This window comes from Canis aureus, chromosome 1, assembly GCF_053574225.1.
Source record: "Canis aureus isolate CA01 chromosome 1, VMU_Caureus_v.1.0, whole genome shotgun sequence".
Classification (NCBI taxonomy): Eukaryota; Metazoa; Chordata; class Mammalia; order Carnivora; family Canidae; genus Canis; species Canis aureus.
In genome coordinates this window covers 55,036,851-55,064,031 of record NC_135611.1, presented here as the reverse complement: position 1 = coordinate 55,064,031, position 27,181 = coordinate 55,036,851, and the positions used below count along the sequence as shown (strand labels likewise).

At 48.3% G+C, this 27,181-nt stretch overlaps 1 protein-coding gene across 5 annotated transcripts in view; it reads left to right on the top strand.

Annotated features, from left to right (window-relative positions):
• Positions 1-27,181, top strand: part of RPS6KA2 (ribosomal protein S6 kinase A2) — a 344,859-nt gene that overhangs the window by 174,886 nt on the left and 142,792 nt on the right. The window contains exon 1 of one of the 5 annotated variants that reach the window (XM_077899687.1): positions 2,663-2,899. The exons of the other annotated variants lie outside the window; for them this stretch is intronic. Within the exon in view, the coding sequence (XP_077755813.1) occupies positions 2,801-2,899 (99 nt within the window). The 5' untranslated portion in view covers positions 2,663-2,800. Of the gene's footprint in view, positions 1-2,662; positions 2,900-27,181 lie in introns of those variants that run through there. 5 annotated transcript variants of the gene reach the window in all.

Sequence of the window (27,181 nt, the reverse complement as noted above, 5' to 3'; positions counted from 1 at the left end):
AGCTCTTTTTTCCCCTCTTTTGAGACATCCAAGTTCAATAGAAGAACAGTTTGGCTGCACTCAAATGTGGGGAGATCATGAGCGCCCCATAAGACATTTCCTTTCCAATTCTCTTACACCAGGTCAAAATGCTCTTGTGGCAAATCACAAGCGTTGATTTAGGCCTGCCCGAGGCTTTGTCCTTAGGAGGATGCCCCTGAGCTGGCACAGTTGTCATACTGTCCTCCTGTCTCTGATCTGTTATACAGCTCCCCACAGTGAAGCTTGTTAGAACCGGCCCCTTCCTCATCCCAGGGCCTGGTGAGCAGCCCCAGGTCCGTGATCCATCAGCCACTTTCCGCTAGAGCCGCTACGTGGCATAGCCCTGGCCTATCTGCATTTGTTCAGGGCCAACATGCCTCAAGCGGTGGCCAGGGAGAAGGGGAAGATTAGGGGGTAAGAAGCTGTTTTGCACAGTAGGGATAGTCACCCTCCAGCAGAACTCTTGAGGGAAGCAGGAACCAGTTTTGACGTGCACATTTTCATCTTCGAGGTGCACAGTCGGAACACAGAACACGCGAGGTGAGTGTGCTCACACTTGCCAAGCAAGGGAGTGGCAGCACCAGCACCGGCTCTAAACTCGGGTGCTCATCACTACGGAGCCTGTGGCATCCAGTCAACCCCGGAGAGCTTATGTGACCTCACCTCCTGACCCAGATGCCAAAAATTACCAGTTCTTATTTGGGGCATCCACCTTCCCTCCTCACTTTAGCAAAGATTGCCCTTTGCAGGTATTCATGCCCATCGGCTTAGCTAAGGGGATGACAGGACACTTGGGGCTTTTCCACCATCTACCTGGTGAAAGAGCAGTATTTGTCACACAGTACCATATGCATGAATGCTTCTGAACTTTTCAGGGGGTGGTGGCAGGATGCTACTGACATTATTTGACCCTAATTTAAGCATTGACTCAACACGCGCTCCTCGCACAAGAGTAAAACAGAAAGGGCTGCAGGGAGCTCTGAGCTCAAAGATCTGGAACTGTGTATAGCCCTCTAGGGAGCATTTCTAGAGGAAAAAAAAAAGTGTGTTCCCCTTTAAGGCCAATCCCCTGCACCCACAGCCAGCAGCTGGCCTCGGGGAGCGCTGCCTCAGGACCCGGTCTGCCGGGCCTCCTAAAGTCATCCGTTTGGATAATTTTCTATATATGGAGTCGGAGGTCATGGAGAACGGATGTGTCTTTGTTTTCCAAGCGCTGCCCAGGGAGGTTTCCCCAGACCGCGTGGGGACCCGTTCATCCCGGGGGAGTGAGGGAGGGACCCGCAGGTCAGGGCGCGGGGACGCGGGGACGCGGGGATGCGCGGTCGCGGCGGGGCCGGGAGAGGTGCGGCGCGCACTGCCGCGGCTCACGGAGTGCCCCGGGTTTTGTTTCATTTTTCCCAAAATGTTCGCTAATGAACAAAAGTTTTGTTGGGCACGGAAGACCATTGTGCCAACGTGTGCATGTGGCCGCTTTCAGGAAAGAAAGCAGAACGATACCCCCGAGCTAGACCACAGCAGCGGGGCAGCGGGGCAGCGGAGCGGAACCGGGGGCAGGCGCCCGAGCCGCGGGGCCCGCACCGCCCGCGGGGAGACGCCGGGGCCGAGCAGCCGTGCGCGGTGCTCCCGGCCTCCGCGGGGCTCCTCAGGCCTGCGCCGCCCCGGGCGCCCCCTGGGGGTGTGGGCGGGGGGCGGGGAGCGCGCTGGGAGTCGGCGGCATGGGGGCGGGGAGGGAGGACCGCCTGGGGCGGTGGGACGGTGGCGGGACTGGTGGTAGGGGCGGGGGCCCGGCCAGGGGCGGGGCGGGGTCCTCTCTGGGCGGGAGGAGGAGAGGGAGGAGGAGGAGGAGAAGGAGGGAGCATCTGGGTTGTGGGGCTGCTGATTGGTCGCGGGGGCGGGGCGGGGCGGGGCGGGTCTGGTCCTCGCGGGGAGGTGCAGCAGCAGCACCAGCAGGAGGAGGAGGAGGAGGAGGGGGGGGGAGCCTCTGATTGGCGGCAGTGGCTGTAGGTGGGACAGGGAGGGGCGGGGCGGGGCGGGGCTGAGCGGGCCGAGCGGGTCCTCGCGGGGCGGCCGCAGCAGCAGCAGCAGCAGCAGCAGCAGCAGCAGCAGCATCGGCATCAGCAGGAGGAGGAGGAGGGGGAGGAGGAGGAGGGAGCTTCTGATTGGCGGCCGCGGCTGTGGGCGGGGCGGGGCGGGGCGGGGCTGCCTGGGGCCGGTCCTAGCGGGGCGGCGGCCGCAGCAGCAGCAGCAGCAGGAGGAGAAGGAGGAGTGGGGGGAGAGGAGGAGGAGGAGGAGGAGGGAGCATCTGGGGCGGCGGGCACTGATTGGTGCTACTGGCTGGAGGCGGGGCGGGGCTGCCCGGGGCTGGTCCTCGCCGCCCCGGCAGCGGCCGCAGCAGCAGCAAGAGAAGGAGAAGGAGGAGGAGAAGGAGGAGGGCGAGGAGGGGAGGGAGAAGGAGGAGGGAGAGGAGGAGGGAGCATCTGGGCGGCGGGCACTGATTGGCGGTAGTGGCGGGGGGCGGGGCCGTCTGGGGCTGGTCCTCCGGGCTGCGGGAGGAGGAGGAGGGGGAGGAGGAGGAGGGAGGAGGGAGCGCCGGAGCCCGGGCCGCGGCGGCCGGCTTGGCCTGCCCTTTGTGCCCGCAGCCCGCGCCCCGCGCCGATGGCCGCCGCGCAGGGCTCCCCGGCGGCGCGCACCCGCCCGCAGACCTGACCCCGCGCGCCTGGGATGCGCCGGGAATGCGCGTCCTCCGGGCCTGCGGCTCCTCCCGGCTGGGCGCGGGGCGATGGACCTGAGCATGAGGAAGTTCACCGTGCGCAGGTTCTTCTCCGTGTACCTGCGCAAGAAGTCGCGCTCCAAGAGCTCCAGTCTAAGTCGACTCGAGGTAAATGCCGTCGCCTCTGTGCGCGCGGGTCCCCGGGTGCCCGCCGCGCCCGGAGGATGCTGTGGGTCTCAGCGCCTCCCGAGCCCTTCCTATTGTCACACGCACGGTACCCAGAGACCCAGGTCAGGGAGTTAAAGTTCTCGCAGAGCCGGTCCGGTTCTTCTAAAACAGAACGCTATTGCTGGGACTTAGCACTAACTGGACCCGTCCTCCGGTTCTCGTCGGGGACCAAACTCTGCCCCTATGGAATTTCTAACTAATTTGTTCCTGGGTCGGCGCAGGATGCGGAGCGGTCACCGTGCCCACATAGGTGCTCGGGGGAGGGAGGGCGTCTGGGTCCGCGCAGCCCGACCGCCGCCCCGTGGGGCAGCTCCGAAGTGCCCAGGACAGGACCTCCGCGGGCTCCGCCGGGCCGTGGGTTGGGAGGGGATTGGGCTTATCTTACGGTGGCGCGCGGCCGGATCGTGCAGATGCTGGTGTATTTGAAATCCGTGGAGCATTGACTAAAACACACACCCACACACACACACGTTAGAAGGTAACAACCCAGTGTAGTCGGGCCATCTGAATCGGTGCTCACAGCCAGGTGCCTGCCGTAATAACCCTGCAGCCCCGGACTTCATAGAGATGCACTCTGAAACCCAGAGGACCCTGAGAATTATGTCCTTTCCCTTGTCCCTCATCTTGTCATCTTTGGGTTTCCAAAGTCATCTCTGGACAGTTCTCTGGTGTGGTTTTATTATTATTATTATTATTATTATTATTATTATTATTATTATTTCAACAATGAGATCTTGTCCTCTTCATCCTGGTGTCCCAATTACATTGCTGAATCTATAGATGACCAAAGGATGGAACGTGTTTAAGTAAAGAGAGAGACATTGTGATGTTGGGGGGAGGGGCTGGCCGCTCAACCTGGCTTTTCCCCTTGACATTGCCCTGGGCTTTGCCACCACCGCTGGCACCTATCTGGGTTTTGACTTGTTTCTAAGGCAGTCCGATCAATTGGAACAATGTCACATTTTTCATCTTGCTTTTCTTTGTCCCGGCTGCCATGATACTCGATACAGACATGGATTAGCAGATCTTTAAGCAAAGCTCAGGAATAGACATGAATGCAACAGGAATTACTTGTATAAAAAGTTTCTGTTGTGGTTATCACTAAGAGTTGGAGCCAGATAGGATCTTTGTAGCTGGTTTCTGAGCGTAAATCATATTTTTCAAACCAATACAATTGTTAATCAAATAAGGGAGGAGGGCTTGCCTCAAACCTCACATTGACAGAAATGAAACACGAGTTCAGTGAGATAAATCATTTTCCTGGATCTCAGGCACTTTTTAAAAAGCTGAAGTTGGTAAGAACAGAAACTCAGAACAGTATTTACCTTTATGCCCAGTAAGTTTTTATTCATTAAAATGCCAAGTTTATCATACAGCTCCTTGTCTCCTTTGATTTGTTGTCCTTGCCAAGGGGAGGCACACGGCTGAGCAAACTCCCGGTGCTGTTCAGGAAGACCGGCAGTAGTATCTACCCGGGCAGAATGGGTCGAGGGTCAGGAATCCAATATGCATGATATACTCACCTTCGGTGTTACGGTTCTGCAGGGAGAACCGGGTTTGGGAAGTGCCTCAGAAAAGAACATGATGGGAAACCGAGAAGGGGCTAGAAATGGGGTTCCTTCAGTGTGAAAATAAAATGTCAAAAGACCATAAATACACCATCGGGTATGCAGAAGGTCAGCTGACTAGAGAGGAATGTGATCTATCAGCAAATAATCAATGAGCAGTTCGTATAACCTGGATGCCGGGTGCCGGATGGAAGTACTGATAACAATGGTCAGCTTGGATACAATGCTCTGGTCTCTACAAATGCATTCACCTGTCTCTTGTGAAAATTCAGGAAGGCATGTTTTACTGTCTTCCATTCTACAGCTGGAGGGGACCCCCCGCCCCCCGCCCAATAGAGGATTTTGCTGAAAGCTTATCAACAAATTCATTCTGCAATTGCTTTTTTAAAAAAACCTGCTATGTGTTGAGCCCTTTCCTTAGCACTGTAGATCCCCAAACCACAAGTCCTAGAAGTCCTGGCTGGCCTCATGGTACCTCCACCTAGTGGGGGATCTAGTAAGCGACTGACCTGTGTGTGCTTCACTCCAGCAAGCTCCATACTTCTCTCCAGCTGCCTCTCCATCTTTTTTCAGAGAAACCTGTTTATTCGCTTGCATACCCACAGCAGATTGTAGGCCAAGAAGCACTCATAAAAAAAATATAAAATTTTGGAGGGGAGGTCTGTCAATAGTTTGAGGTTGAGTAACGACATATAAAGTGCTTGGTGTGGATGTATATTTCCTCTGCACTGATGAAAAAGATTACTCATTTTGTAAAAAAAAAAAAAAAAGTAAACATTTTTTTCATTGTTTCTGTGTAATTTCTTTTATAAAATATACACAGAGGCTGCAAATTTTTGTTTTTTGTTTTTTTTGTTTGTTTTTTTTTTGTTTTGTTTTGTTTTTGTTTTTTGAATTCAGAATCTAGTGACATAAACAGGAAAGTGACAGTAATTGCTTTAAGTTTAAAACACTATTATCATTATTAAAATGGCCTTTAAGGAGAGACTTAACCTTGTAGTGTTTTCATATTTGCTTTTAAATTGGACTTTAGGTTTTTTTTCTTTTTTTTTTTTGGACTTGACTTTAATCTAGAATCCAACATTTATAAACCCTAACCGACAAAGAAGCCAGAATACTGAATCAGATTTGGGAACAGTTTATGAATTACAGCTTAAATACTTTCATAGTGCCTCAGCATTGCACCAACCGAGGTGGCCAGATGACCGACTCTGGAGAGAATCATTTTTAGAGTTTCTACAGGGAAATTGGGTATGTTTCCTAGACTTCTCTGTGCACGTCCGAGGAAGATACCAGGTTTCACCATCTGACCTTCCCCGGGTTTCAGGGCATTGACAACACTGCCTGAGAGCCTCAGCAGGATCTGCATGGGAGATACACCAGTTCCTGATTCAGCAGTCCATTTTGTAGATGAGGAAACGGAGCCTAGGGAAGCCAAAGGACTTGCTTATCCTCTGCACCTAGAATGTTTTAAAGGAAGGTCTTGCTGTAAGAGCGTTGTACCGTCTATTATTGGTTTTAGCCATTCTGGGGGTGAGGTTACTGGAGTGCCGCATGTATTAGATGGAACTTGAAAGAAAGCTATTGGGATTAGTAAAACGAAATTGTTCCCAGGGGTGTTTTGGAACATGTTCCATAACCTCAAATTATTCTAGAGGACCTTTTTTGGGAGTTGGCAAGTTCCAGGTGAATCTGTGCTTTGTGTCGCGTTCACCTGAATTGGATTCCTTTCATGGCAGGTGGCTGCTCCTTAACCCCTGTGCACCCCATTTCCCTCCAGTGTGAGTTGGGGTAGTACTTCCTGCCTAGGGTGAAAGTGATGCGTGTGAGCTGTCGTGTGGAAAGAACGTGGAGTCTGGACAGTGGCACTGCTAGTCAATAATTGTTAGCTATCGATTCTGATAAAAATCTTCCAGGCTTATTGATGTTTTCCATACTGTTCAGTGCCTTCTGTGCTGTGTGAACCTGGGATCGCCTCTGTGGGGTGCTGTCTTCATAAATCTCAGCCTGGTAATTAATAGTTTAGATGACCTCGCTGTGTACTTAGGGGCAGAAAAGGCCAGAGATCACTTCTCCCAGGCTTCCTTCCAAGCTGTCATTCACTAGGATTGGCCCCATTTGCTAAGATGGAGTTCCTGTCCTCTGACTGGGATGGCGATATTCCACTTCCTTATCCTACAAATCGCTCTGTGAGTCAGCCCTACCCATCCATGAATGCATTACTAAAGCAGGTCCCAAAGCCATGGCATCATGCGCTAAGGTGGCTTCTCGAGTCAGGAAATGCCCCAGCACCAGCATCCCAAGTTAGGGAGCTTTGGGAAGTCATCCTCCCTGGCTCAGCCTTCAGTTCCCCAGGAGAGACTCCAGAGGTGTGCCGTCCAAGCTCCAAAGCCTGGCTTGGTTGGGAGGGGTTGGCTTAGAAGGGCTTGGCATGGGGGGTGGGGGGGAGGAAATAGTTATTAAGTTAATAAAAATTGATTTTATTTACTCAGTACGATTTATCTACCAGTTTGTTAAAGGTACCAATGCTCAGAGACTGTTGGTTTCAGGAACAGTTGTTTTGTTTGGAGTCACCAAAGCCAGGGAGTTGGTTCTCTTTGATTATGTATCATTTTTGACATTTTTACTGAAAGAAAATTGAGGGTGAGTGAGAAGGACAAAAAGCAAAGCCCTTTAGCTGGGATATGGTTCGTGGTAAGCTGTTTAGGGGAAGAATTTCATTTATTTATGTATTTGCTCAATTGTTTGCATGAAGTATTTTTAGTGTAGACCATGTACACTCTGCTAAGCAGCTGGTAGGTAGGATGCGATCTTTATGTGGTCTCTGCCCTCGGTGAGCTTAACATCGAGTGAGAGAGGCAGACCTGGGAATGGAAGCCTACTGTGTGAAATTTCTGGCATCCTTGGTTTAAACAATCTAATTATATCGATTGTCAGTTTCTATTTCCTGGGCAGCCCGGGTGGCTCAGCGGTTTAGTGCCACCTTCGGCCCAGGGCGCGATCCTGGAGACCTAGGATCGAGTCCCACGTTGGGCTCCCTGCATGGAGCCTGCTTCTCCCTCTGCCTGTGTCTCTGCCTCTCTCTCTCTCTCTGTGTCTCGTAAATAAATACAAAATCTTAAAAAAAAATTTCTATTTCCCATGGTCGCAGGTAACCAAATGTTGTCTGTGTGTGCATTTGAATATATTTTAATTGCTTACCCCTTTTAAAGGGAAGCATGACTAGGGCCTGATGCTGGAGACCCGGGATCAAGTCCCATGTTGGGCTCTCTGCATGGAGCCTGCTTCTCCCTCTGCCTGTGTCTCTGCCTCTCTCTCTCTCTCTCTCCCTCTCTGTGTCTCTCATGAATAAATAAATAAAATCTTTAAAAAAATAAAAAAATAAAGGGAAGCATGATGTCCTAATAAAGTAACTGCTAAGGGACTCGTAGCAAACACTGTGAGTGATGTTGGCTCTGGTCACGGAGAAAAAGAAAGCTTCCTGGAAAGTTAAACATTAAAGCTTATTCTTGGTGCTTGATAGGTAAGCTCTTCTTCTAAATCTTGGGTGGTTTCCCGGAAAACCATTTCTAATTAAAATAATTTTCAGGTACTTTCAGCAAATGCACCCAAAAATTCTATGGTGAGCCTGATGTTTATGGGGCTTTCAGAGAACAAGAACAATAAAAATCAGAGAAGACCACAAGAAAGAGTCCGTATTAATAAGTATTTAATTTGCTTACTGTTTTGCTTATGCATGTTTATTCTATTTTGAACACATTAAAATTCATTCCTTTGTGGTCACTTTTTGCAATACGCCTTATGTCTGCAATTTCATTACAGACTTGCTCTGCTTACTTCGAAGAAAGCTCCCCAAAATATTGTTGCTTGTTCAAAAACATGTGAAAAGACAACCAAAAATTTTGAGATTTCCCCCATCTGTCTTTTTCACCTCCTCTATGCCTTCTTTCCATGGAGCCTCCGTGCCGACTGTCTTCCAGCACACACCCTGATATGGCAGAGACAATTTCAGTATGTTTTTCATGCTTTCAGAAGCACAGGAAAGAGATGAAAGTGCACTGAGCACACATCACCTGATTTATCACCCAGGGTTTCACTCTGCTTCTTGTATGCTGGGTGGACAGTTTCTTGGATGTGGCCAGTTAGTCAGTAGGTATGAGAGGTCTGAACGCTCCAAGGCAGGGAGGGAGGTGGAGAGAGAGAGACTCTGGGGCTTGAGCGGAAAGTCATGTGAACCAGTGTGGTGTGGGTTATTCAGTATCTCCGGGTGCTCCAGTGGAAAGGGCTCCTCTGAAATGTGGGGAAGCTGAGGCTAGATCTGTTTTGTATGGAGTTGGCAACCAGTAGTTCAGCCAGAAATAACCTTCCTCTTTGGCCCAAAGGTTCTATGATTTTCAAGTAAGTACAGATGGGCTGGCACTGAAGGCTTCCTCTAGGATGCTCTGCATTTATTTCTGGTGACGCTGGGTTATGTTGTGTTGTATTTTTCCTCCAGCACTATATGTTTGCTGATATATTTTCACTGGTAAAAGCTATTAAATTAAACTCAAGTAGGAATTATCAACAAATAGTCTGTTAAGCTGCAGTGCGATTTAATCAAGCAAATGGATGAGGCACAAATATATTCAGTATAAAATACGGCTCATCACGTCTGGTTTGCAGCTGTGTCAGAAGCCCTGCTAGGAGCTAGCGAGGAGACGTGGTGGTGGTGGTGCAGCTAGCCACGAGGCACCTGCGCCTGGCGCTCTGGATGGCGAGTGACTGTGCAGTGACCGCAAACCTGTGACTTCTCACCGAGCAGGCGAGAGTCTGCGCTTGAAACCACCAGAGATGTGCCATGACAAAGACTCTCCTCCACCAAACTGTAGTCAGGCTCCTCTGGGTCCCCTTTGCAACGAGGCTCCGACCTTGGGCTCCTGCGTCGTCCTTGTCGGGCCTGCAGTGCCCAGTGTTAGCAAGAATCCCACTGAGCCAATTTGGAGAGGAACCCCCTGTCCCCAGATATCTGACCGAATTCCTTATCCCCACCACTCCACAGGTGATGTCTGGTCACCCCCTGCCTTCAGCAAGAATCCTACGAGGTCAGTTTAGAAAGGCTCACCCTGTCCTCGTGGATGCCCCAGCTCTACTCCCTGCCCATAAATCCCCACCCTTCCTTCCTATATCTGAGTCGAGCTCAATCTCTCTCCCTGACTTCAAGGTCCCATTGCAGTGCTCCAGTGAGTAAAATCTTCCTCACTGTCTTTAGCAAGTGTCGGAATAATCTTTCTTGGCCAGGACTCGTTATTATGGTAATTTGTGTATGTATTTTGAGATCCATGAAGGGGTGTTCTAGGAACACCAGTGGTTGAGAACCCTACTTGATTCCCCAGAAAATCCACAGTGGCCACTCCTCCACGAGCTCTGGCTTGCACAGGTCCTTGAAATCCCCAGGCAGTGTTCTTGTCCCTCCACACCCTGCCCTGAGCCCCCTGCTTGCCGCTGGATACACACCGACCTTGCTGGCCGCCCCTTCTCCTGACCCCCTGGCGCCTCCCTCATCGCTACCCTCAGCCTTGCCAGGAGCCTCATCCTTTCCAGGTCCTACTTCCTCAGCTACAAAATGGGGAGAACAAGATACTAATGCCATGCTCCAGTTGTTTAGTGCTGGAAAAGTGAAATAGGCCCATCAGAGGAGGGTTTGCACTTGGCATTCTGTGATGTGACACAAAGCTGGCTTCGGTCGGACCCTATCTGCAAAGAGTTTTCATTGCATTATGGAAACACGAAGATTCTCTCCGGTTTCCTCAGCCTTTCTTGCCCTTCCGAGTACACATCTGCTTTAGGTTAGTATTATCACCACAAAGCAGCTTTTCCAAAGTTGTAGCTCCGTTAAGGTTACCAGGAGTGATGGTTTGATCTATACGCTGTCATTTTAAATATAAGTCGTGGAGTAGCAGCTCTTGTAAAACAGAGAAGTGGGTTCCCGCTGTTCTGGGGCCAGCCCTCCAGCCTGTGGACTGACCCACAGTGGCTGGGACTGGGCGTGTTAGAAGAGGGGGTGAGGGGCCGGTAGATGCTCTCTGGCTTCTTACAGAAAAGAATTGTTCCTTTCTTTTCACTGCTCTGTTCGCTCACATGAAATGAGCAAGACCCAAAAAACCGAATCCGAGATTGAGTCTTAGACTATTGGCCATTGTGTTTTCTTCTGTTGCTAGAGGACAGAGGGCTCTGAATAAGATGGGCAGGCTAAGAGAAATAGGCTTCACGCCCCTGGAGTGATTCGTGTGCCGGATTTTCAGGCCTGGGATTTTCAGATGGACATCAGCCAGCACGCGAGCCTGGGACCTGCTTTGACGCGTCTCTGAAGTTACCATGAGCTGTGACACTCTGCATTGAGACATCCTGGCCACAGCGTCCCGCCCAAGGCCCACGGGCTTGCAGCTTTTATTCATTAAACTGTGCAGCTGATTTTATAAGGGGAAGGAGTGGAGGGATTTTACTTTGAAAGACTCTATTTTGGAACAGCTATGGTGGAAATGCTCCAGTGACTACTTAAGAGGTTGCTCATTGGGGTCCCCATGTTAACTCTTATGGCCCAAGATCATCACTAACTTTCTGGAGCTAAGGTTAGACATTATAGTAACTTCCAAATGTGTTTTCACATCTGACATACAGTGTGGACAGTTCCTTTCTAAAGATGAACATAGAAGAAAGCACCTGACTCAGGAACGAGAGTAAAACGCAAGAGGAGGCCAGAAGATACTGTAGAGCGTCTGTGTGTGGGAAGGTGTCAGGGAGGCTGGAAGGACCCCAGCAAGGCCAGAAGGCGGTGCCTGTGGGACCCACCCCCATCCGCACAGCCGCCCACTGGTGAACCACCAAGGTGTGTCACTGCCACACCCCACAGGGCGAATGCACAGAGGTGCCACTGGAGACATTCCTGTCCTAGGACTTGCTAAATAAAGTTGACTCTGTGGTTGACTTTGAAGATAAAGCAGAGGAAAGAAAACCAGATGAACGAAGCAGAAATGAGCCTTTATTTTTAGAACACTTTCGCCTTCTCGCGTTGCGCTTAGATTGTAATTACCTGAGGAAACAGGGCAGGTGTGCTGCTGGAATACAGTGGCGATGAGAGCTGAGTGCCTCCACCACAGAGAACCCCAAGAAACAGCAGGAGATCGGGCATGACGTTTGTATTTCCAGATCTTATGTTTCTAGATCTTGCATGAATTTTGATGTGTGACTTAATCGAAACTTTGTAGGATCCACTCCAACAGTGAAGTGAATAAAAACGTTTGACCTGATAGGTTATGCTGAAACTAATGTGTAAATGTATATGCTCAAGGTGCCCTGCAATGGCTGTAAATACGCAGAATGTCTTAAATTTTTATCAGTACATATTCCTTTTCTCTCTGACAGCCTGTGTTGAGGCTCCTGACAATAGGATTCCCATAGTTGACATAAGAACAGAAGAGTGACTTGTTAGAATGAACTGTTGTCATTTTGCCCATGCACAAGGGAGGGAGGGGGGTACAAATGGGAGATGCCACCTCGACCCCAGTGGGACTCCTCCTTACTATAGGTGATGGGCACGGCTGGATGGTTGTGGGTTGTGGCATAGCACCTGGGCTTCCTGCTGCTTTCTCCATGTCCTACCCACAGAGCAAGGGGAACATAGTGCCCTGGGCCGTTTGCGAGTGGGGCCTTCTAATGTCTCTTCTAGGGCTACACCCAGTCCAACCCATCTGCAGACCATCCCTCAGCCTCTTGTGTTGTCCCCTTCCCTGACTGGCTGTCACCTGGCCCCATGTTTATCCACTCAGCCCCTCCCCAACACCCAGCCTCCCCTTTGGCTCAGAGCTCATCCCTGGGGGTGTGAGCACAGGGCCACCTCTTTGCCACCCCCCCCAACCCCAAGGACTCTGGTCTGGAGCACTTGGATTTGGTGTAGAGAGATAGTCACTGCTGTGCAATCTAGGATGGAGTAGAGCATGCTGCCTAGAGTCCCTGCCTAGAGGGTGGTTTGTGTTCACACTTAGAGTGGAGGCACGTGTTGAATACAGAAGTAGTTTCTCCCTTGCGGTGTAGGCTCCATCACCCACTTCTGTGATGTCCTGGGGTTTTTGTTTAAAGATTTACTTATTTATTTGAGAAAGAAAGAGACAGAGAGAACACAGGCAGAGGGGAGGGGCAGAGGGAGAGGGAGAAGCAGACTCCCCACTGAGCAGGGAGCCTGATGCAGGACTCCATCCCAGGAGCCTGCAATCATGACCTGGGCCAAAGGCAGACACTTCATCTACTGAGCCACCCAGGCCGCCCATGTGATGTTCTGGGTATTTATATTTATTTATTTATTTAGTTAGTTAGTTAGTTAGTTCTAGGTTTTTATAAAATCCCCCAAATTACATATCATCCTGCTGGGTCAGGCCGGGGTCAAGGGAGCTCCCCCAGTTGTTGGGGAAGAGCACACCTGTCCTTCCTGATGTTGTCATCGTGTGGGTGGACTCCTTGTGCTGGCTCAGTGGTTGTTGCCTGTGTGAACTTATAGAAAACCTTTCTGAGCCACCCTGCAGCTGATCTGGAACCCATTAGGCTCCACTCTCGTGACTCTGTGTCCATGGACAGCATGAGCAGCCCTCAGGACTCTTGTCCTGCTGTGTCCTATATGGATGCTGTCTGTGTAGGACATGGCTTCTGGCTGCATATGTGTGAGGTCCTTGGAGGCCTTAGGTATTAACTGAATATTCACCGTGCCTAGAAGTTCTCTCTAGGGCTTGTGTTTAGGGAGTTAAAGTGTAGGAAAAAATGGTCATAATACTGATGGTGGTGGGGAGATGAAACCACTGTGTCCATGCAACAACTACAAGATCATCATAAAACCACACATCAGCTTGACATGGTCCCGGCACTGGACAGTGCACAACTGTAAGGCTACTGTTTGTCAGCCACGCTTTTCCATGGAAGCGGCATCTAATCTATACCCACAATGTAGCTGCTAATCCTGTCATCTTGCAATAAATACTGTGAAAAAAAAAATCATTGGGACGCCTGGGTGGCTCCTTAGGTTAAGCATCTGCCTTTGGCTTGGGTTGTGATCCTGGGGTCCTGGAATCGAGTCCCGCATCGGGCTCCCTGCAGGGAGCCTGCTTCTCCCTCCGCCTGTGTCTCTGCCTCTCTCTGTGTCTCTAGTGAATGAATAAACTCTTTTCAAAAAAAAAAAAAAAAAAAACAATCATTTTTATCACTTAAGATTTTTTTAAAGCTGTAAAATATCTTAAAAGGTTGAGAAATGATGATCAACCTTTTAAGATCTCAGAAATTTTGAAATCTATCAACACCAGCAATTTTTTTAAGCTGAGAAAACATAAGGATTTTTTACTCTAAAAGCTTGTGTTTATGGAAAAACAGATTGAATTCCAGGAAGACGGCTTTTGTGACATCTCTGAGGGCAGCTTCTCACCAAATGTAAAAGCTCTCCAACTCCTAAAGCTGGTGTTTTGGTGACAGACAATGTCACTTTAAAGCTCCGGTGCCCGTGCTGCCTTCCCGGCAGGTGTGTGGAGCGGGTCCTGCCCAGGGCTCCCTCTGGGCCCGCGACCTCCGGGACCCCGCCTCCAGACAGCCCCCATGCCACCCCGTGCTTCCCCCCTCACTGCTCCAGTTCAGCCCTCCCTGGCCGGGAACGATTTATGTCCTTCCTTCGTGGTTGAGGCGGGAAGGTGGCGGCTTCCCTGACGTTGCAGATGGGCCGCGGTTCATTCTGACATGACGGAGTCTCATCGGGGCCTGCATCCAAGACCTGCCTTAGTTGAAAGCAAAAAGCCATCGTATCTGATTTCTTCAAAAGTCTTATAAAGCTTTTCTTACTCTCCATCCATCCCAAACCGCTCCCTCCTTGTTTTCCCCCTTCCCTGCACCAACGCCCTCATGTGGCGCATGACCCGTGAGCCATGCCCTAAGAAGCACCCGTGGGTGTGGAAAGGTGACGTCCCTTGCAGTGTGCCATAGAAAGGCCCCGCTGGCTTGCCACCCAGGGGACTCCACACGCTTGCTTTCTGGTTAGGACACTCGGCCGAGGTCCCTTTAGTTATGAGAGCTGAAATGCTGCCGTCAGCAGGTGATGAGCATGGCCGTGTGTCCTTCTGGGGCTCCAGTGGCAGGAGACACAGCAAGAAGAGGAGGGGCCCAGGCTGCAGAACTTACTCTGGTTTGGGGCTGCCGGTTGAGTCCCCCACCAGCCCGGGGAATGTCAAGGGGTGTATTGGGGTAGGCCATGCATCCTCGGCCACGTGGAAGACTAAATCATGGCAGCAGAAGAGCTCCCCGTGTGTCCTAACCCCATATCCCTGTGCATATGACGGTATTTGGCAAAGGCACTTTGCAGATTGGATCAAATGAAGGATCTTGAAATGGACAGTCCTGGATGATCCAAGTGAACCCCACTGACATCACCTTTCCTTACAAGAAGGTAGGAGGAGACTGAAAGGAGGGAGCGGGGGACATGATGAGGGAGGAAAACCAACCAGGAGTTGGAAAATAAAGACTCACTGTCTCAGAAATTCTAGGAGGACCCGGCACTGTCCACACTATGAACACCAATTTCAGACTTTTGGCCTCCAGAACTGTCAGACAAGTGTATGTTTTTACCAGCTACTGAGTTTGTGATTTGTCACAGCAGCAGAAGGTCTGGCACAGAGGATCACTTGGTTTTGAGTTAGACCCCCCAGTCGTGGAAGAGGCACCGCAAGGGGAGGGGCTGACCTCTGGCCTCCAGGGGGACAGCATGTCAGGAAATGAGGCCAGGCCTCAGCTCAGAGCCTGAGCACCTGCATGGATTCTTGGGGCCTGGCGGGGTCAGTTCAGTGTGTCTGAGGGTCCCCCTTGCTGCAAGGCTGGAGACCGAGGACCCACCACTGGCGGTGGCCATGGCTTTCTCAGAGGTTATGGGGTACCCGGGGAGCTCAGCCCAACCAACACTCATGCAGTGAAGATCTGTGGAGCACTCATGCGAGGGGTGAAGCCTGTGCTCGTGGAGCTGGTGTTCTCATGGGGAAGAGAAAAAAAAAGCCAGATTGAGGTAGAAAAACGTACCAGTAGTGACAGTGTGGAGAGAAAAGCCAGAAGGAGGGAACGGGAAGCCAGGGGGATGGGGGAGAGCAAGCTCTTTTAGGGTGGCCCAGGAAAACATCTTGGGGTCCTTTTATCTGGGGAACCAAGCAGGGGCACAGCTCTGGGTGTTCCTCAGGGCGAGGCAGGTGCATGGGTGCCCAGGGGGCAGCTGCAGGCCGTCCCACCCAGAGCAGAAGGACCAGAGCCCAGGAGAGGCCCTGCAGCTTGGAGAGGTCAGATCTCAGCCCAAAGGCAGCAACACCCCAGGAGCGCTCCTTCCAGGGAGTGACCGGGCCATATCTGCCTGGAAAGCCCTCCCTAATGGGGTGCGGGAAGTGGACCACAGGATGGCAGGGTGGCTTGTCCAGACCCAGACATAACTGAGAGGGGAGCCATGGACAGCCCCCAGGCCAAGGGTGAGCTACCCCGTGGAGGTGGTGCTGAGCCCGGGTGGGGAGATCACAGGTGTGCAGCTGAGCCTTACCTGCAGCAGCACTGGCTCTGCCACCTGCCAGCTTACCATGCACCATGTCGGAGGCAGTAGCGAAAGATTGCACTTCAAGTGACAGGCATGTGTCAGGACTGCAATTTTTCCTGATTACTAGATCACACTTCCCCTCCAGCTTTGGAGGTCTGGACCCATGCTTTTCATTACGGACTTGAAATTCAATAAAAGATCTTAAAAATCTGATGGGAATGGACACCTCCCTTTCCCCAGGCTAAGCCTTCTCTGTGTGTTCTTTTTTTTTTTTTTATCATTTTTTAAATTTTTATTTATTTATTTTAGAGAGAGAGATTGAGCACAAGCAGGGGAAGGGACAGAGGGAGAGAATCTGAAGTAGACTCCCCACTGAGCATGGAGCCTGAAATGGGGCTCGATCTCATGATCCTGAGTACATGACTTGAGCCAAAATCAAGAGTCAGATGCTTAACCAACTGAGCCACCTGGGCACCCTTTTCTGATAACACCAAACAACTACTTATTTTAAAAAAGAAATAATCAAGGGATGGCCATGGAGGAGAGAGAAGGACACGGAACAAAGAGAAGGGATGATGGAGGGAAAGATGGGAACAGGAGCAGGTGGGCAACATATGGATAAGGATGCATGAAAGGAAGACAAGAGACTGATGGAGAAGATTTGGTAGCAGCTGCTTAGGAAAGACCATCAAAATGTGGGAAGAAGTTGACACCCAAACTGTAAAGCCCTGCTGCCCTCTCTCCCTGAGCGTGAATGCGGTGCAGCAGGCGGGAATGGATGGAGAGTTCCCCATGGGTGCCACAGAGGCGTCTCTATCCTATGTTAGAGACACAGGACTGCTCACAGCCGAGAGGAGAGGACGGCGGCAGGAGCAGGGGCTCGGCACAGAGCTCCTCATGGCTGGGCCCTCGCCCTGGTTCATAGCTGAGACATGGAGCAGACGTACACGATGTGAGCCTGCAGTGGACTCAGCGTGTCTGCAGGTGTCTTCTGCTTTTCTATGGCATGAACTCTTCCTCGTATCTACGCCGCACTCATAGCAAGGAGGGTCTGCAGATGGTGGAGGTGCCAGGAATACTGGAGTCACTATTTGGTTGCTTACACTTGGCAGACATGGGTTGGAGACGTGCTGAGCCATGAGCTCCAACAGGACCCAGGAGTCACCCCCAGAACCTTTTAAGTGGGGACAACCCAGTTCCCTCTTGCTGCCCTGGACTTACCCCAAGACTGATGGGCAGAGCTCTGACATGGAGGGATGGCAACACCAAAGAAACATCACAGGGGGAAAAAAAAAACAAGCAACCAAAACGGGACTTGGAGAGGGACTTTGGTGAGAACATCACATCTTAGTTAATTGGCAGTGTTTCTTCTGAAGTTACAGAACGCAGCAGGCAGAGAAGGCCAAGGACAGTCGTGTGTTTAGGTGACCCCAGGAAGGTCCACTCCAGAGCCTTCCCCTCACACCCAGTGGGCATCCCCAACCCCTTCCGGGGCCAGAAGAGTCTTCGACACTATTTAAAGCTTCGTGGAAATGTAAGAAGGTATTGTCACCTACAGCACAGTGGAAAAGAGTTGTAGGAGCCCAAGGAGGGCTTGGAGTTTGTACAGTGTCAGCGATGAAAGATTCCAGAACGGCAGCTTGCAAGATCTTGGTGTCCTTCCCTTCGTCTACATAACCAGAGTACTCTGCGAATGTCACTCTTGCACAGTATCGTGTCATCGCTGGCAGCTCTTCATTGCGTCTGTAAAAGTGTGGTTTATCTGTGACTACTGTCCGAGTGCCTTTCATGTTTCCAGACGCACGTCTGTCACTGACATAGTGGCAGATCCGGCACACTCCCAGAACTCCTCCGTCTGGGAGGAAAAAAGAAGCGGCAAAGCCAGGATTAAAATGACTATGATTCCAGTCAACTGGTCCTTCATGCATCTTCTAGTTCCTACTGTGAAGGAGTAGAGTCATTTGAACATTGAGTAACATGAGTTTTCTTTCTCAGCAAAGAAGAGTATGAAATATTCTCTTTGACTGTCTGGGGACTAAGAACAAAATAATCCAGTCTCTATAAATCTATATTTATATGTAGAAGTGTTTGTAAGTACATGTGTGTCTACGTGTGTGAGGCCGTGAGGTAGCCCAGTCTATGGATGGAGCCAACACACATTGGCGGGGTGGGGGGGCGTGCAGAGCCAACCCTACAGAAATGAAGTCAGAGCCCTGTGTCAGCCCGAGCCTGAGGTCCGTGTTACCTTGGGACCTTTAGTTATGTGATCTAGCCAACTCCTTTTATGGCTTAAGCCGGTTTCATTTGAGTTTTCACGAATGCAAATAAAACCATCCTGGATCCCACACATGATTGAATTAGCTTTTTGTAAGAGCCCTAAAAAAGTAAATGAATGATGCACTTTTTACAGATGAGGAACTGAATATTAAAAGGTCAGAGAGCTCGCCAGGGGTCGTGCTGATAACACTGTAAATGGGGAATCCCAAATCAGATGAGGTTCTGTTGCTTCCAAAGCACATGCCCTCAACCATTCTCATGTGTATTAGAGCCAAAATAACACGTTTAGACCACGTTACCTGTTCTGTTTACACTAGCCAGGAAAATGCCATCCTAAAGATATTTACTGTCTAAAAAATGAGAAGGGGACTCCCTTATGAGGTGTGCATTGTGTTTGAGTTCCAGAGACCCTCGCAGCAGATGCCCCGTACATACAGGTGCCCAGTGAATAGGTAGCGAGGGAACCGATGCATGGCTGCTTCCCAGCCCAGGCCGAAGGGAAGGAACCCAGAAGGTTCGCATGCCCAGGCTCTTCATGAGACCTGGGTTTCAGACCCCAGAGAACTGATCATTCCACTAAACCACAAAGCTTTTGATGCCTTTATAATTACAGAAAGCAGGTGTCTGCCACCAAACCTGTCTCCCACCCCCTGCCCTTTGCCTGTGTGTTGTGTCACCATGGTAAAGACTGCAGTGAGGGGCAGAGCAAATCATGCTGAGCAGATCCCCAGAGGGGTCACAGCCCAATGTCATTTCCTGGGAGGGGCTGATGCATTTTTGTTACCGGTTCTTTACCATAAATGGACACATATGGTATACTATTTAACCGTTTCAGAAATATTGATGGAATTCTATAGAATAGGAACATGTCTTAATAGGATGTACATTTGGAAAACATAATAATACTTTTGAATTTATGTTTTAAAGCATAGGAGAAATGCTTTTTCAGATTTTCCAGTTTAATTGAGGTGGTACTGTGGGGAAAATGAAAGTTAGATTATTTTCATTCATTAAAACAAAGGTATTATATGTCTGCAATCGTGGTTCTGTTGTTTCAGTGTGTTTAGTAGGTCTAAGGATACATTTGTTCCTTTTCTGTCCACTTTTCTTTCTCACAGTAATTTCTGGTCTAAAACCTAGAATATATAAATAATAATGTAAAGCAGTAAGCATTCAAAACAAGATATAAGTTGGCCTTGATTCTAGGAAAATTGTTTTATTTATCATACTTAGCTCCCCACTTCTTAGAATTATTCAGTTATAACTGCACACAGTAACTGGATATGCACATGCTCATTTTATAGAACAAATTTTATGAGACCATTATAACATTGTTTTCTTTGCTGTTATTTTTCACATGCTCTTATTGGCCACATTTTCACTAGCACCATCTTTTAACTGTAGTGACCATATTTTGATAAATCACTAGAAGGAATTGGTTATATAAAACAGTGTACAAAACTATGACATACGAGATGAAGACTCATGGGCAAACCATCTTTTCAGCCCCAGAGATATCTGTAAACTTTGTCCCAAATGCATTCATAAGTGTTCGGCATCGTGAAACATGGCAACTAATTCCTAGGATCTTATCTCTATTTACCGTCCTGCGTTCTTTCCTTTGACTTGTGTCCTCGATTTGTGCTTATAGGTGATAGTCAACTAATTCTCTCAAAATTTGGAAGATTCACCTTAATTTTCACCCCTGCTCTATTGCCATTGCCTATGTTGACTGGATTATTTTATTCACAGGAAAGAACCAAGAGCCATTTGCTTTTACCTTTCATGATCTTGTCGTACCATTTGAGTATGACAAGAGTAGAAACTTTCTTTTTATACATTTATTAAATTGGTCTGCCACACATTGCACTAGATGCCTTGCATGCTCATAACCATGTCAGAATACTTATTTACATATTTACCATGACGTATTGCTGTGTTTGGGAAGCTATTACCGTGTCAAAGTACATAGCAAAATATCTAATGAGGATATGAGCGAAGAGAACAAAAATCAAAACAAGAAAAAAAGAGTAAGAATGATCAGAAAAAAATATGTAGAAAAGAACAAGCGATTCAAAGCTAATAAATCCTCTGTATCTTGAATTAAATGTAGAAAGATATATTCTGATGATAGGAAAATTTCCATTTGAGAATTCCCCATTTTCAAATCATTTTTGGTTAATAAAGTAGACTTGATACTAAAGCTTTTCTGAATAAAATCAAGCTGATAATTTTAAAAATTTAAATTCAATTAGCCAACGTATAATACAATATTAGTCTCAGATATAGGGTTCAACCATTTATCAGTTGCATATAACACCCAGTGCTCCTTTGGTAATTTGGTAATGTTTCTGGTAGTTTATAATACACTTGCTTTTGGTAATTTATAATACACTTTTGGATGTTTTCAGTGTTCCCAGGTCATGAATACAAATATCTCAGACATCGTGGCCAACACCGTAGCTACCAAAATGTTATATCTTGGAAGGATGATGGGATCACCAGCAGCCCAGTGGTCCTTTCTGTGATGACCCTGAAACTAGATTTAAATCCGGGTTTCTCTGTGTGTTTCGCACTCCACAACACTGTTTTCAAACATCACATACAGACCTGCAGTGTATGAAACTGACTTAGAGGAAGAACCGCTCTGGTTGCTGGTGGAGGAGGGGGGAGGTATCTGCATGCCCCTGTGGCTTCTCCCTCCCGCCAGCCATAGGACCTGGTCCCAGAGAACCCCAGTGTGAAAGCCACCAGTTCAGACAAACCTTGATCCAAAAGAAGGCACAAAATACAGCTTCCCTCTCTTTGTGGTCCCTACCCGTAGGTCCTAGAGTGGAGACCACAGAGCCCGACACTGCCCCCCACCTGAGCATTTTCCAGATGTCAGTGGACATTGGGTTGCATTTGGGCTGACCCGCATATATATTCCAGAAGTTGTGCTTCAGAATAAATCCCCAGCCTTAAATTGTTTAGTTCTTTATGGTCAATTCATTTTTGCCTTTCATTTTTCAACATTAAGTTCCAGGATATTTAACACACAATGTTGTATTACTTTCAGGTGTACAATATAGTGAGTCAGCAGTTCTACACATTACTCAGTGCTCATCAGGATAAGCACACTCCTTCGTCCCCATCACCTGTTTCCCCAACTCCTGCCCCCCAGCAGTGTGTTCTCTGCAGTTAAAGAGTTGGCTTCTTGGTTTCTCTCTCTCGTTTCTTCCTTTGCTCATTTGTTTCTTAAATTCCACATATGACAAATATGATATTTCTTTTTCTCTGGCTGACTTATTTCACTTAGCATAATACCCTCCAGCTCCATCCATGTCATTGCAAATGGCAAGATTTCATTCTTTTTGATGGCTGAGTAATATACTATCGTCTACACAGACCACATCTTCTTTATCCATTCGTCAGTCATTAGACACTTGGACTGCTTCCATGGCTTGGCTCCCGTAAATAATGCTGTAATAAACATCGGAGTTCATGTATCCCTTCAAATTAGTGTTTCTGTATTCTGGGGGTTAATACCTACTAGAGTAGTTACTGGATCACAGGGTGGTTCTATTTTAACCTTTCGAGGATCCTCCATCTTGTCTTCCAGAGCGGCTGCACCAACGTGTATTCCCACCAACAGTGCATACGGGTGCCCTTTTTCTCCACATCCTTGCCAACACCTGTTTCATCTTTTTCTATTTTTAAAAAAATATCCTTAGCTTTCTGGTTGTTTGGATTGAGAATAAACATGGCTTTATGTCTAAATATGTATCAACTGTAGAGGAACAGAATAAACATCTAAAGAATAATTCCACATCCCTGAGGGGCCAAGATCAAAGGCTAACAGTTGCGGAAGTTTATCCTTGAAGAAAAATGGAGCAAGAAATAAATGAGGGGGAAATTCTATAAGACTCCGAGGAAAAATCCATTAGACCCTTTTACCAATTTCAGAACATTGCCACTATCTATGTGGTGTCCAGGGACATATGCTTCAATATGCCTCTCAGATCCAAACAATAGTCAAAATGTTATATGTCCCCTGAGATTTGAATGTTACTCCTGATTTTGTCTCCCTCACAGATGAAAATAATCCCAAATCTGTAACTGGAAATTCTCAGGTGTGGATTTGTTTCTTGCACATATGCATTGATGGTTAAATTAGATGTGAGAATTTTGAGTCAAGCAGTTTTTATTTTTGTAGCCCCAAGCTGGAATGTTAACAGGGATATAGGGAGACTTGCTACCATCATACAAATGACTAGAGGTATCCAGCTTCTAACGTGCGAGCGCCTCTTTCTCATAGTGGTCAAGGGAGCATCTTTCATGCCTGGTGGGGGTGGGGGGCTCCATTGCCTAGTTGTGTTCTCCTTTCCATCCTAAATTCTCTGGCATTGTCAGTGAGCAGACATCCTGGGGAGATTGCCCGTTGTAGCTTCAGCCAGTGCCTCCTGGGGGTCTTTGTGAAAAAGTCCACATTTTTTTCTGAGAACAGACTCAGAATTTGAAATGAAACGCACAAGAAGAAATGTCTTATACCCATTTTTAAGTGGGGGTCTCATAAAAGTCACCAAGAAAGGCCCTTCTTTGAATCTCCTCAGGATTGTTTGGTTCCAAATTCCCTTGGATGGCATGATTTTTTTTCTTGTTTTTGTAAACAGCTTTATGAGATCGAATTCATATACCATACGGTTCACCCAGATAAGATGTACAACTCTGAGGTTTTCAGTCTCTTCACAGAGGTGTACAACCATCAGCATATCTAGAACTTTTCCTCCCCCCAAGTGGAACCCATGGATGATGGCTGTGATGCCTGCTGACCCTCCAGCAGCCCTAGTAAGCCACAAGTTACTTTCTAGCTCTACAGATTGGCCTATTGTGGGCATTTCCTGTAAGTGGAATCAGTGGTTTTTTGTGACTGGCTTCATTCTCTTACCATAATGTCCCTAAGGTTCATCCAGGCGGCAGCAGGTGTCTCTCTTCGTCGCCAAACATCTCATTGTATGGACACAGCACGTACTGTTTACCCGATACACAGCTGATAGACATCTAGGTTGTTTCTATTTCTGGCTTCTGTGATTAATGCTGCCACAAGCATTTATGTACAAGTTTTTGGAGCGGATGCATGTTTTCATATCTCCTGGGTATACACCTGAAATGGAATTACTGGGTCGGATTGTAACTCTGTGTTTAAGCTTCTGGGGAACTTCTAGACTGTCTTCCAGAGTGGCTGCCACATTTTATGTCCCTCCCAGCAGTGCTGGAGTGGTCCTCTTACCCACCGACATCTGGTACTCACCTTTTTGGTTACAGCCATCCTAGTGGGTGTGAAGTGGTCTCTCATGGTGGTTGAGTTGTGTTTCCCTACTGACTAGTGGTCTTGGGCATCTTTTTATGTGCCTATCAGTCATGTCTTCTTTGGGGAAATGTCTCTTCAGATCACTTGATCATTTTTACATATTGGGTGATTTTTTTTTAAATTACTGAGTTGTAAGAATTATTTATATATTCTAGATATGAGTCCCTTATCAGATACATTATTTGCAGGTATTTACCCCATTTTATAGATCGTCTTCACTTTCTTGATGGTGTCACATGCAACCATTGAGCCTTCATTTCTGTGTTAGCTGTCATCCTGCCATGGTTTGAGTCACCTTGAAGCTCTTAGGCAGCCAGGTTTCCATTGGGTATTGTGTTCAGGATATATTTGTGCAGAACCAAATTCTCCGTGCTACCTGCTTTTTTCATGTAGTAAAGCAAGGGAGGCAAGGGGTCTCTAACCTGGTTCCCCAATGGTGAACAGGTAGGCATATTTCAAAGAAATCAATTTTGACTCTCTACAAGTACTCAGGTCCATGGGTCTCAAAAGAAAGAGTGTACAGGTGCCTAAAGTCTAATCTATTTTAATAGTTTGGTGTCTACCATTTTATTTTCAGATGGGCAGGAATTGCTGAAACCACAAACCTGGGTTGTAGCTAGAACAAAAATGTATTGAAGAATCTAACATGGGGAGCCCCCTTGCTCCCATCTATTGGGGGGCGAGGGTGATCTCGGGCTGACTCTGCTTTTCTAGACCCTAACTAACCATGGTTCAGAACCGCCGGTGGGGAAACAGCCCAGAGATCTGGTAACAGGTGGTGATTTGGTGTCTTAAGCTAAGTTCACCTCAACCGGCGAAGTAACTAGCTTTCTGTTTGGGTTGCCATGTCCTGAGCAGCCTAATACCTTTGTATCTGAATCATTAATCGTATGTTTTCGTCTCAGGTCATATCACCCCAGAAAGCAACATTTTGTTTAGTTCTTTTCAATAAAATTTGTATGCTATTTTTATTTTTCTGTCACCTCTGAAACATCCCAGTTGAATGCATAAAGGGGAGTGTGAGAGAGTTCCTGCACGCACTTCTATTTAAAATGCCACCCCCACATGCCCTTTTACTGTTAGAATCATAGTCGATGTGTTAATTTTGTGCTATAATGTCATATCAAATTTTAAGTGCCTAGATAGAAAAAGCATGATATTATAAGACTTAAATAGGAATATCTCGTAGAGATTTATAAATATAGATCCTGAGTTTCTAATTGGATCAAACCTTAACAAGTGATTTTTAAGTTCCAGGTCAGAACTTTAGGATCGCATATTTAATCTCATCTTTTAGGCTAAGTGATGGAAAGAAAAAAAGGAAAGAGAGTGTCTGGGGGCAGCTATCTTCACTGATGTGGTGAACAAATGTCCAGAGATCATGCTTGTGGCCTTAGGAACCAGGACCCAAATGCAGATGACTTGTTGCAAGTTACATCTTCTGTGTGGGCAGGATCCTTAGAGAAAGTCTGATTGAGGCGCTTCCAGGAGAGGTAGGAGTGGCATCACAAATGCAAGCCTGGAAAGCTATCTAGGGGGGAGCGGTGTGCCCTTGATGCCCATGGAGGGAAGAAACGGGGCACGGGCTCAGAGGCTGGGGCCCGGGGACTCGGCACATGGAGCCCCTAGCTGATGCTCTGGACAGCAGAGTCTTGCAGGGTTATTGGTTGTCTTGAGTAGTGTGAATAATTACTTTGCTGTAGAAAATTTGTGCTTTGTCGTGGTTTGCTTCCCCGGACCTCAGGTGCAGTGTTCTCTGAGCAGGCTCATGTTATATGTGATCCTCAGGACAAATAGCCCCGTGATGGAAGTACTTTTATTAACTTGCACACGAGGCAGGGCACTGTTAGATTAGGTGACTTGTTGAAGGTCCACGGGCCTAAGCTCCCAGATGCCTCCATCCCAGGCTCATCTCCATCTCCGTGGCTCAGGTGGAAGGGCCTCCGCTCCTCTCTGACCCAGGTCTGCTGTCTAACACCTGGTGGAATTAGCGCACGACATTGCAGTCACCCCTGTCAGGGAGCCGTGGGCCACTCTGCACAGTAGTAAATGTGATCGTTCCTTTATTTGCTTCCAGCCTTTTTCTATTTTTTTTCTTTCCTTTCCTTTCTTTTCCTTTCTCTTTCTCCCTTTTTTTTCTCACTCTTTCTTTCTTTTTTTGGTTTTCCACGCACTCACTCCAAACTGCCCAATAGGTCACATGAGCAATCCTGTGTCAGGGGGAAAGTTTTAAAAGAAAGTAAGGTGTTTTTCTTACTTTTTATTAGTGAACTATGATCTTCCCATTTAAATAAACTTGAAACCTCCACATGCTGATTGTAAAGCAATTATTTCCTAGACCATTTGTTCGGATCACAGCTCCGCACCAGAGCTGTCGGCAAGGGGAAAGTGTTAGTACACGTGTATTTTAAAATAGTGTTGCTCCTAGTTAAAAACTTCACATCGGAACAGTCTCCCCCTGGAAATGTTGTCACAGAATGTTAGTGAGAATGCAGCTTTCTTTTATTAAATCCCTCCTTTTCACCAGTAAATGTTGGCTTTTCATCCCACTTTGCTGGTGACCGTGAGAAGGGGGTGTGTTGGGAGAAGTGCTTAGCTGTCCTTCACCCCTTCCACAGGCAGTGACCCCGTCTCTGCCTCTCACACTGACTGCCACATTGACAGGTGGCTGGGGGCGGTGTCCTCGGCTCCTCCACCATCCTTGACATCACGTCCTGTGTGGCGAGATGAGGGAGTCCATTCACTGGGCCATGTGCATGGGACCCCCAAGGCTCCACCATGTTGAGGATCCTTGGCGATGCCTCTGGACGTCTAACTGCAACCTCAGCTAAGGCTGAACTCACTTGCCATGTTTCGAACGTCACCCTGACAATTACAGGTGTCGGACGCTGGGAAAATCCATGGATGAAATCCTCCTCGCAACCTCTCAGAAACCCAACTGTCTCACGGTAAAGCTCTCAGGTGTCCTGACTCCAAAATGACACCTGGACAGTTGCCATCCCAATGCCTATCCCATTTCAGAGGCCAGTGAAGCACTGGAGATCCCATGCCTGATACCAGCCCCCTCGTCTGGGGACAATGAGCTGGAGGAGGGAGCCCCCGCCTCCGCCCCTCAGGATGCATCAAGTTCCTGAACACCCATAGGGAACACAGTGTTTTCTGGAAGTGCCACGGCCCACATGGGACCAGGACAGGTACAGTGGATCTCAGCATGGCTTTCCCTGTGCCTCAGCAGCTATAACGTGGGTCCCGTAGAGAGATCTCAGAGACAGTAGTTCGCAGGCACGTGGTATGTCCAGTTCTTGATATCCGGCTGCCCTCTTAGACTAAGGGCTGTGTCATCATTTCAGACGGACCTAACACTAACAACCTGTGTAGGTTTCACTGAATGTCTCTGTTTATAAACATCGAGGTTTCTTATCTTCGAACAAACTCACCGAGAAAGCGAAAGCCGGATG